Source organism: Microtus pennsylvanicus, chromosome 22 (assembly GCF_037038515.1).
Source record: "Microtus pennsylvanicus isolate mMicPen1 chromosome 22, mMicPen1.hap1, whole genome shotgun sequence".
In the NCBI taxonomy this organism is placed as follows: Eukaryota; Metazoa; Chordata; class Mammalia; order Rodentia; family Cricetidae; genus Microtus; species Microtus pennsylvanicus.
Window position 1 is genome coordinate 1,420,222 of NC_134600.1, and position 10,484 is coordinate 1,430,705.

Genomic DNA, 10,484 nt, shown 5'->3' on the forward strand with positions numbered 1-10,484 from the left:
CCCCGCCCCTCCGCGTCATCCGCGTCTTGGAGAAGAAGCTCGCGCCGCGGCCGTCAGCTCCATTTTGTGCCTGGAGTTTGTGTCGTCGTCGCAGTCTCTGTCGCCTTCGCCCTTCCCGCCGTCGCCTTGCGAATTCTGTCGCCGCGGTCGGCGTCCCTGCGGAAAGGTAAGCCGCGGGGTCCGAGCGTACGCTGCCCCGCTGTGCGCTCCGAGGACCGCGCTGGGCGTCGCGGTGCTCGGCCGGCTCCCCGTTCCCCCGTTCCCATGGCGGCTCCCCGTTCCCATGGCGGCCGCTCCCTCCGCTCAGCCCCGCCGAGCCCTCGCCTCCGGACCTGCCCGGTGGCGGGGACGGTGCCACCGCCGGGGCGTCCCGAGCCAGGGCGGAACCAGGGCCCCCGGCGGCAGCGGTAGCGGCCGCGCCTAAGATGGCGGAGGCGCCAGGGCGCGGCCTCCGCGCGGCTCGCTCTCGGAAACCCGGTTTCGGGGCCGATTTTCCGTCTTTGGGGCCCAGGGGGTCCCCGCAGGCCTGTGTGGGCGCTGTGGAGACAGCTTAGAGAGTCCCCCAAGGCGAAAGCCGGCCTCGGGGAAGAAAGAACTCAGGAATCCAGTTGAGCTGGTGCGGAAAGCGCAGGCGCAGGGCTCGTAAAGACGGGTTTAGGATTTAGGCGGCTCCAGAGATTGTGAAATCCTTATTTCGACAGGGCTCAGAGGGTGTACTTTGTAACAACAGTATTAAAGGTTAAAATATTTTTTTTTCCCTTCGTAAACGAAAGTTGTAAAACGTACTCGAAAGGGGCATTGTTTACCTTTAGGAAACGGGAGGGGAGCGCGCTACGAGTGTGAATCATCTCCTCAGTAAACAGTTTCGTTGCCGTCATCGTCACGGCTGCCCTGTCGGCAAATTGGTTGTATTTATTAGTGAAGCCTGAAGTTTGCTGGCTCAGCACGAAAGGCAAGGCAGTTCGGCATACATCTATTTTCCTTCTCGGGCTCCCCCCCCCCAACCACGTCTCCATATTTTTTCCCTGTCTCCCTCTGCTAACGGTGGAGATTTACTTGAAGGAGCACTAAAAATGAGGTCACCTGTGGAACGGCAGTTTTGAGCTGTAACAAACACATCTAAACAGATAAAAGTTAGTTAGGGTTAGTTCCGGGTGCTTTGGGGGGATTGAATTGTGTGAACCTTTTGGAAGGGTAGTGGTAAAAATCTTACCTGGGCTATTTAGAAACCTCTTTTTCTACTTTTATAAATTTGGGCACGGTGAGAACGAGGTAGAAAATGTGAGAATAAAATTCAGATTCCAGAATCTGAGACAGTGCAGTAATTTTTTTTAAAAAAATATTTATTTATTATGTATACAATATTCTGTCTGTGTTTGTGCCTGAAGGCCAGAAGAGGGCGTCAGACCTCTTTACAGATGGTTGTGAGCCACCATATGGTTGCTGGGAATTGAACTCAGGACCTTTGGACTAGCAGGCAATGAATGCCCTTAACCACTGAGCCGTCTCTCCAGCCCCAGTGCAGTAATTTTTATGATTTCAAATAATTGACAACAATTTCAAAACTTACATTTGAAGCAAAAGGCCAGCGCTGGGCATGATATGCCTTTAATCCTAGCCTTGCATAGGGAGGGGCAGGCAGATCTGAGGTCAAGGCCAGCGTGGTTTACTTAGTTCCACGACCACTAGAGGGAGACTATTTGGGGAAGAAAAGAAAAAACAAATCAAAACTAGCATGGATTTGCAAAGGAAGCTTTTAGTAGTGAACGTCGCAGAAATCAAATTTCATTAGGACCATTTGTCTTGTGTAGATGAGACATCTACAGAGAACTTACTATCATGCCTGGGATGAGAGAGATTGCGATTATGGAGCCTGGAACAGCAGCAGCCATAAGAGAAGGAGATCACACAGCAGTGGTCGGGAGCATAAGCGATGCAGATACGATCACTCCAGAACAACCGATGGGTAAGAGGGCAGCGGGTCAGAGCACTGGCAGCACTTGCAGAAGACAGCTGGGTCCCAGCTCTTCAGGCACACTCCTGCTCCTCAGGACCGGTGCCCTCTCCTACACTCCTGGGCAATACCTGTACAGAAAGGCGTGTACATGTCATCAAAATTACATCTGCACATTAAGAAAATTCCTTTTTTTCATTTGAACAGTGATGGCACACGCCTTTAATCTCAGGCAAAAGCAGGCGGATCTCAAGGACAGCCAGGACCACACAGAGACCCTGTCTTGAAAAGCAGCTAGTAATGTAGCTCAGATGTAGATGGGTTGCCCGCCGTGCGTGAAGCCTGGGGACCACATAACTGCGGTGACTCAGTTGCGTGGTCAGAGATGAGTGGTGGAATACTTAGCTTGGGCAAAGGCCTTGAGTTCAGTCCCCTACGCTGCCGAGAACTTGGGAATCGGTGTTGGGTTTTGTGTGTTTTGTTTTGGTATATAAAGCAATCTTCTCTTGTAGCTATTATCTGGGGAGCAGATCCATAAACGAGAGAGCGTATCATAGCCGGCGCTACGTTGATGAGTACAGGAACGACTACATGGGCTGTGAGCCGGGCTGTTACTATGGAGAGCACGAAAGCCGGTATCAGAACCATGGTAGCAAGTCCTCTGGTAGAAGTGGACGGAGCAGCTACAAAAGTAAACACAGGACCCACCACAGCTCTTCACATCGGCGCTCACATGGGGTATGCGCACTTTTTAACCTTCTGGAGGTTTTATTTCCCACAGACAGGAAGCAGATTTGTGTTGAGAAAAGTTAAGATTGATTACACATCACAATTCCAGTGTGCCAGGAGTGTTCTTTTAGGATTTGTGCACTGCATAGGGAATTCATGAAAAGAGTGTATTTAGTTCTGTAGTAATAGACTTGTTGACGACTCCTTAGTTACTAATTTCATTAGTGGAGGGGATGACTTAAAAATTATTCTTAAAATTTTTTCTTAATGCTATTTTAAAAAGTTTTATTTTGATGAGTTCAGTTAGTTTATTATAAAGAATTAATTAGTTAGGTACTTGTGTGAGGGTTAGTTGACTTATTTAACCTGTTTTGTAATTTTTTTCTCATTAAGTGAACTACAGATTTGAACTTAGTTTCTTGTATTTGAAAATCATAGCAGATGACATTTTAATGCTATAATGTTACGTGCCAAATCTTTTTTCCCTCCCAAAATTAGCACTGTGGTTTACTGCTTTAATACCTATTTTAGAGAGGGAACCTTAATTTGGCCACAGTGTGCTACAAATAAATACTACACCCTACAGTTATGTAGCATGAAATAAGGACACTAGAAACCTAAAATTATGTTTCAGTGAATGCTACAGATAAGTATTTTTAAAAAGAAAAACAATTGTGTTTGTGTTTTGTTGCCTTACCATATTGAGTATCTTATCTGAAAATCTGTTCCTTGCCATGTTTTTCTCCTGTTAACATAAACTATGTGCCCTGTGAATTTCTGGGGACTGAATTTGAAATTGCTCCTGCCAACCGTTTGTGGCCTGGCGTGTATCTGAATGCCTGAATATCTCCCCGCTGAATGAATTTCGTATTCTGCCCTGAATTCACTCGGGTATATTGATTGGCTGGATGATCTTGGTGCCGCCCACTTGACGTTTCCAGAAGAGTCACCGAAGGAAAAGATCGAGGAGTGTAGAGGATGATGAGGAGGGTCACCTGATCTGTCAGAGTGGAGACGTACTAAGTGCAAGATGTATAGAATGTTTTTCAACACTTATTCACTTTTCAGATAACATAATCTATATGTATAGATTAAGATATAGGGTTTTGGAAATCTTTTCTTTCTGTTTTGTTCTGCTTTGCTTTATTTTCATTTCTTTTGGTGGGAGGGGCTTGTGTCTTTACTTTCTTTAGAGTTTTAATAATATTTGTTGTACACAAATTCCAGAGCAGTAAATCAAGTTAATGCAATTGGCCTGAGAATGAAATCAATTGTAAGAATAGTTGTATGTTTTTGGATGGTGTTGGATGATAAGTAATTAAAGATGAGGAAATTTGTAGCATCTTCTAGAATAATCTGCACTGATAGCTTTAAGTACGTTGTTTCCACTTCTTGTTATGAGTGAGATGTGTTTCTCTTTTTTAGATGAGGTTGTTGATACTCTAGGTGAAGGAGCCTTTGGGAAAGTAGTGGAGTGCATCGATCATAAAGCGTAAGTTTCCGAACCTTGGGGTTCTTCTGTAGAGAAAGTTAGTTTAGCTGATACCCATACAGGCTTTTTAGCTTGAGTCTTTTGACTTAGGCTGTAGGAAATTCATAGGTAAAGATAATTTTCCTTTGATGTTTGAGACGGGGTCTTACTGTGCAGGCCTGGAATTCAGAGTGCTGGGGTCAAAGGTCTTTACCTGGTCTCTTACATTTTTTAAACAAAGCTAACTAAATAGTATTGTCATACACACACACACATATATATATATACAAATTAAAGAATATATTCCTTAATTGAAGGAACAAAGGATAAGCCTGTAGTGATATGATTAAAGTCTTATTTAGAAAATGGTGAGATTACTGATTCTGGTACAGTGAAAGATTATTTTGTTGCCTAACTTTGAATTGCAGTATCTGCTTTTTTCTTTTTGAAACAGGCCCCTCTATGTATCCCTGGTTTTCTTGGAACTCTATAGGCCAGGCTGGTCTCAAACTTAGAGATCCTTCTGCCTTTGTCTCCACCGTGCTTGGGATTAAAAACCTAACTTGGATTATCACCTTTTTAACTTGGAATTTATTCTTTCTAACAGGGGAGGTAAGCATGTAGCAGTAAAAATAGTTAAAAATGTGGATAGATACTGTGAAGCTGCTCGATCAGAAATACAAGTTCTGGAACACTTAAATACAACAGATCCCCACAGCACTTTGTAAGTATCAAATTAAAACTTGGGAAATAATCTCAGGTAGACTTCAATTGAAAGCTCTATTGAGGTTCTTGTTTTTTTTAATGTGTTTATAGCCGCTGTGTCCAGATGTTGGAGTGGTTTGAGCATCGTGGTCACATTTGCATTGTGTTTGAACTTCTGGGTCTCAGTACTTATGACTTCATTAAGGAAAATGGTTTTCTGCCATTTCGAATGGATCACATTAGGAAGATGGCATATCAGATCTGCAGATCTGTTAATTGTAAGTTCTTGACATGCCTTCCAAACCTTAATGTGAAACTAATGTCAGATTAATTTGGATCTTTAAAAAGAGAACCTAGTGGGGATGGAGGCTATAGTTCAGCACAGAAATGAGGCCTTTTTGTTCTGTCCCCATCACCACAGAAGACTAAAAGATGAGCTCTAGCGAGGGAATTAACCGTTTATTCTGAGAATAGATACGGATTTGTGGGGTGGGGTGATGGTGGTTAAAAGATAGAAGCTTATTAAGAACCTGTTCAAGATGGGTGGTGGCTCACGCCTTTAATTCCAGTTCTCAGGAGGCAGGGAGAGGAGGGTAGATCTCTGTGAGTCTGTAGACCAGTTTAGGATAGGTTCCAAAGGTGCACAGAGAAACCCTGTCTTGAAAAAAACAAAAATCTTCAAAAAAGCCCAGTGGTGATGTGATGGTAAACCTTTAATCCCAACACTTAGAGGCAGAGACAGATGGGTCTTCTCAGTTTGAGGCCAGCCTGCTCTACAGAGGAAGTTGAAGGACAGCTAGGGCTACACAGAAACCCTGTCTTGAAACAAAAAAAGATTTAATGTGCATCCTAACTGTATAGATGGTCTGGGGTGTGACTTAAGCCGGCAGGCATCCTTAGTTCCATCTCCAGAGAAGGTCGGGAGTGCGATAAGTCAATAGAGTGCTTGTTTATCGTGCCCAAGATTTTGGGTTTGCTCTGGCGCTGTGTAAACTGAATATGGTGGTTATGCCTGTAATTTACCTTGGTGGGTGGCAAAAAATATCAGAATCAAAGGCCATTTATGACTTTGTATCTGATTTGAGGTCAGCCTGGACTACTGCATTAAAACTCGGTCAACAAAAAGAAAGGTATATTTAAGACTGATTTAGTGTGAGCTCTGGAAATTTTAAGTGCAACAAATTTCCGCGTCATTAAACTCCCCCAGCATGCCTGAACACCTGCTTGAGACAGTTTCTCATTATATAGTTTTGAACTCCGTTGCCATTGACCTGACTTTTTAAGTGCTGAGATTACAGATGGTAGCCATCATTCTCAGCTGACTACTTCTTACTGAGAGGCTAGTCCCAGCCCAGCTAGCCTTTGCTAGTGCTGAAATTACAAGAATATGCTACGACCACATCCAGTATCACTGGAGTTGGGGAATGATGGGTTTCAGTCTCATTGTACAACCTCAGGTCCAGGATCCTGCCCTGAGTGTTGTGGATAGATAAAACATGTATGGCTGAAATAACTCATTATCAGGCGTGTATTTCCCCACATCTCTGAATTTTCTTACAAACTGAGATTGTCTTACAGTACATAGGAAGATACCAGAGGTTTGGGGTTTAGATTTTTTTTTCTTAGTTACTTTTTGGTTATTTGTTATTTTCGTGTGTGCAGAACACACATGACTGTGGATAATCTCAGTCCTAGGGTGTCAGATCTCCTTGATATGGGTGCTGAGAATTGAACCCAGGTCTTGAAGTTCACCAGTACAAGTACATTCTTACCAGACTGCCCAGTTTATTAGTCTCAGCCAGATGGGGTGGTGTACATCTTGGAGCACAGGACTCAAAAAACAGGTGAATACCCGAGGTCAATGTCAGACTGGTCTACAAGTGAGTTTTAGGAAAGCCAGGGCTATATAGAGAGGCCTTGTCACTAAGACTTGGGATTTTTATGCCCTCATCTTTTGAGTACTAAGATTACAAGCATAATTTATGATGTCAGGCTTGTAGTTTCATTCATATTTTTGAGACTATAGTGACTCTGCTTCTTTCCAGTTTTGCACAGTAATAAATTGACTCACACGGACTTAAAGCCTGAAAACATCTTATTTGTGCAGTCTGACTACACAGAGGCTTATAATCCAAAAATGGTAAGTCTTTGTAACACCGTCATTGTTGTCCTTGTAACATCATTGTTGTCCTTGTAACATCATTGTGGTGGTGCTTGTAACATTGTTGGAGTCCTAACATTGTTGTGGTCCTTGTAACATCGTCCTGGTGCTTGTCAATGCTTTGTTTCGATGGTTTGTTTTCATTTGTCACTTACGGTTTGCAGAAGCGTGATGAACGCACCGTCATAAATCCAGATATTAAAGTTGTGGACTTTGGAAGTGCAACGTATGATGATGAGCATCACAGTACGTTGGTATCCACAAGACACTACCGAGCACCCGAAGTTATTTTAGGTCAGTTGCTTGTTATGCTTTAACAGCCCACCCTGCTTTATTGTAGCCAACATTCAGTTTATGGTCCAGACTAGAGAATGTAGCTCTGTGGTACAGCTCTTGTCTAACCTGCCAATACCCAGGATTATCAAAATAGAAAAACAGTATTAGAAATCATGTTAAGCCGGGCAGTGATCATACACGCCTTTAACCCAGCAGGTGGATTTTCATGAGTTCAAGGCCAGAGCTTGGTCTACAGAGTGAGTTCCAGGACAGGCTCTGTAACTATTGGGAAACACTGTCTCAAAAAACTGAAAGGAAAAAATATGTTAAGTGTCTTCAAATTGCTAGCCATGGTGGCACACACCTTTAATCAGAGGCTGGTAGTTCTCTTGAATTAGAAACCAGCCTGGGCCACATACTGAGACCCTGTTTCACAAACAAAAACCTTGAAGTCTCAACTTACCAGCCATGGAGCTAGCATGTGGCTTAGCCTTTAAAAACGATTGTTAATATGTTGTTAATTGTGCATCTTAGAATTGGCTCAGACAAACCCAGGTGTGATGTGTGTATAATCCTGGTCAACTACACAGAGCCTGACTTATTGTCTGCCATGCACCAGACTTAAGTCAGGGGTACTGGTCTAGTGTAATGCTCTTTGGGGTGTTGTGAACAGTCAGTGCAACATGAAATCCAGCACCTTACACCTTGAGGGCAGGGCGTCACACTATATTCAGAAACATCTTGTGGTGGTTTTCTCCTCTGACACTGTGCTTTGCTTACAGCCCTAGGGTGGTCTCAGCCATGTGATGTCTGGAGTATAGGATGTATCCTTATTGAGTATTATCTTGGATTTACAGTTTTTCCGGTGAGTGGCAATGATGTGTTTTAGTGGCTTTGCATTTAAAAAGTGCCTGTTTGTGTAAAATAGCTACTTTAATTCAAAGAATACATTTACACAATAGGTTTTTTCTTACTACTTGAAAAGCACAAAAAAATTAGAATTGTGTAATTTGTCTTAGGCAGTGTTACAAATATTGTAAGCAGTTGTCTCCAGTCCTATAGGGACGACCACTGGAAAACTTCAGGTGTTGGCAGTTTTGTTCTGCCATTTTGATGACTCTTCTTTGTGACTCTTGAGTAGTTGGGACTAGAGTGGATGTGGTTTATATGACTTATTGGTTAACAAGTGTTTCTATTGTAGACTCACGATAGCAGGGAACATTTAGCAATGATGGAAAGGATTCTTGGCCCACTGCCAAAGCACATGATACAGAAAACCAGGTATGTGTTACTTGAGTCATAGCATCTTTAATACCACTATTTAAAAAATTCTTTTTCAGTTAAATAGCATATTACATTATTGATGGTGAATAATTTAGCATTTCTGTTGTTTGGCCAATGTCTTAAATCTCTCAAAGGATTTAACCTGGAAATATTTAGTATTTAACCTGGAAATATTTAGTAGTTGATGCTACTTCATATCTTTTTAGGCTCGAAAAAAAATAGTAACACAGTAATGTGAATGTTTAACTGTTTCAGGAAACGTAAATATTTCCATCATGATCGATTAGATTGGGATGAACACAGTTCTGCTGGCAGATATGTTTCACGGCGCTGTAAACCTCTGAAGGTAAGCTTGGATGGTCGTAAGGTAACCAGGGCTTGCATGTGCCCACTTTGACCCCACTTTGGGGGTGTAGAGATTGAACCTGGGCCCTCATATTCTGCTGACTTAGTTTTGGTTTCTGAGACAGGGTCTATTAATGTGTAGTCCAGGTTTACAGCTGTGCATTGCTGTGCTTGGCTTATCCTCCAAGCCCCCTTTCTTCTAGAAACATTTTAATAATGGTTTAGAGGAAGAGGCTAGTAATCCATGGTTCTGATTTTTGTGTGCAGCCGATGGTAAGAATCTTTTCTGTTTCAGGAGTTTATGCTATCTCAGGATGCGGAACATGAGCTTCTCTTTGACCTCATTGGGAAAATGTTGGAGTATGACCCAGCCAAGAGGATTACTTTAAGAGAAGCCTTAAAGCACCCTTTCTTTCACCCCCTTAGGAAACACACATAGTGTCAGAGTGCTCTGAGAGAGACCTTACAGACTGCATCAGTCCAGTTGTAAATATACTAAGTTATTTGTATAGCTTTGTACATTTCTTAGTGTTTTTATTGCTTATATGATTTATTAAATACATGGCCAAGCCAAACAAGCATCTTTCAGTAATCATAGAATGACTAATTTGGAATAAACTTTGTGCTTATGAATTTATAAAAGTCTGTACAGTCTTTCTGTAGTCATTTTGTTTTGGAGTGTTGTTCTTCCCCCCCCCCCCCCCAAGACAGGGTTTCTTGTGTGGCTAAGGCTGTCCTAGAACTCACTCTGTATATATACCAGGCTTGTCTTGGATCTCAGATCCACCTGCCTCTACCTCACAAGTGTACCACCATTGCTCGGCTTCTGCAGCTAGAGTCTGGAAATACTTTATGTATATGGGTGTTTTCTCAAGGTTTCTGTAGTAAAGCAGTTTTTGTTTTTTTTAATCTTCATTCTGTGGACGCTGGAGGCTGAGCCTCAGTGACTCTCTACACATGGAGGCAGAATGTGAGGTGGTGCTTTGCTTTATCTGGGCTTGATGTGTGTGGGACACAGCCTCAGTTCTCTGTGGTCATTTTTTGGTTTGGGTGTGTTGGGTTTTTGTTTATTTTTAGTTGAGGTAAGGCGGTAGTGACATGTGCTTTTAATCCCAGGCAGAGACGGGTGGATGAATCTCCATGAGTGAGTTTGAGGCCATTCCGGTCTACCAAGTGAGTTCCAGGACAGGCTCCAAAGCTACAGAGCTGCCTTGAGGGAAAAAATTGAAAATTTAGCCAGACACAGTGCATAAAGATTCGGTGCATAAAAACTCAGGTTCAACAACCTGAGTTTGTTTGATCTTTGGCATTTCTACATGGATACACAAGAACAAAAATGTGACTTAAATACTTTGAGGGGTTTTAAGACATGGAAACTCAACCCTGTAAAGGTAAACCTGGGTATTCTTTAATAAATTCTTGAAGTCCTTGCCTTGGGATTGGGGAAGTGGTTCAGTGGGCAAGAGCATTTGTGCAAGCACTAGAACAAGGATCAAATGCTCAGGACTTGTGGGGCACCCAGGCAGGTTCTTGGGTGGTGGAAATGATCCTCAGTCCCC

The 10,484-nt window shown here is 42.9% G+C and overlaps 1 protein-coding gene across 2 annotated transcripts; it reads left to right on the top strand.

Moving 5' to 3' along the window:
* The first annotated feature begins 23 nt into the window (after positions 1–23).
* On the top strand, positions 24–9,567 carry Clk1 (CDC like kinase 1). Of its 2 annotated transcripts, XM_075955907.1 has the most exons (13): positions 30–166; positions 1,812–1,966; positions 2,467–2,692; positions 3,625–3,715; positions 4,109–4,175; positions 4,762–4,878; positions 4,971–5,137; positions 6,905–6,999; positions 7,185–7,314; positions 8,079–8,161; positions 8,498–8,577; positions 8,836–8,926; positions 9,221–9,567. In XM_075955907.1, exons 2-13 carry the CDS (start codon positions 1,812–1,814, stop codon positions 9,362–9,364), a joined length of 1,446 nt encoding a protein of 481 aa, XP_075812022.1. In that variant the 5' UTR covers positions 30–166; the 3' UTR covers positions 9,365–9,567. The 2 variants fall into 2 exon arrangements, with proteins under 2 accessions (XP_075812023.1, XP_075812022.1); XM_075955908.1 differs by lacking the exon at positions 3,625–3,715 and having other exon boundaries at positions 24–166.
* Positions 9,568–10,484: the final 917 nt, after the last annotated feature.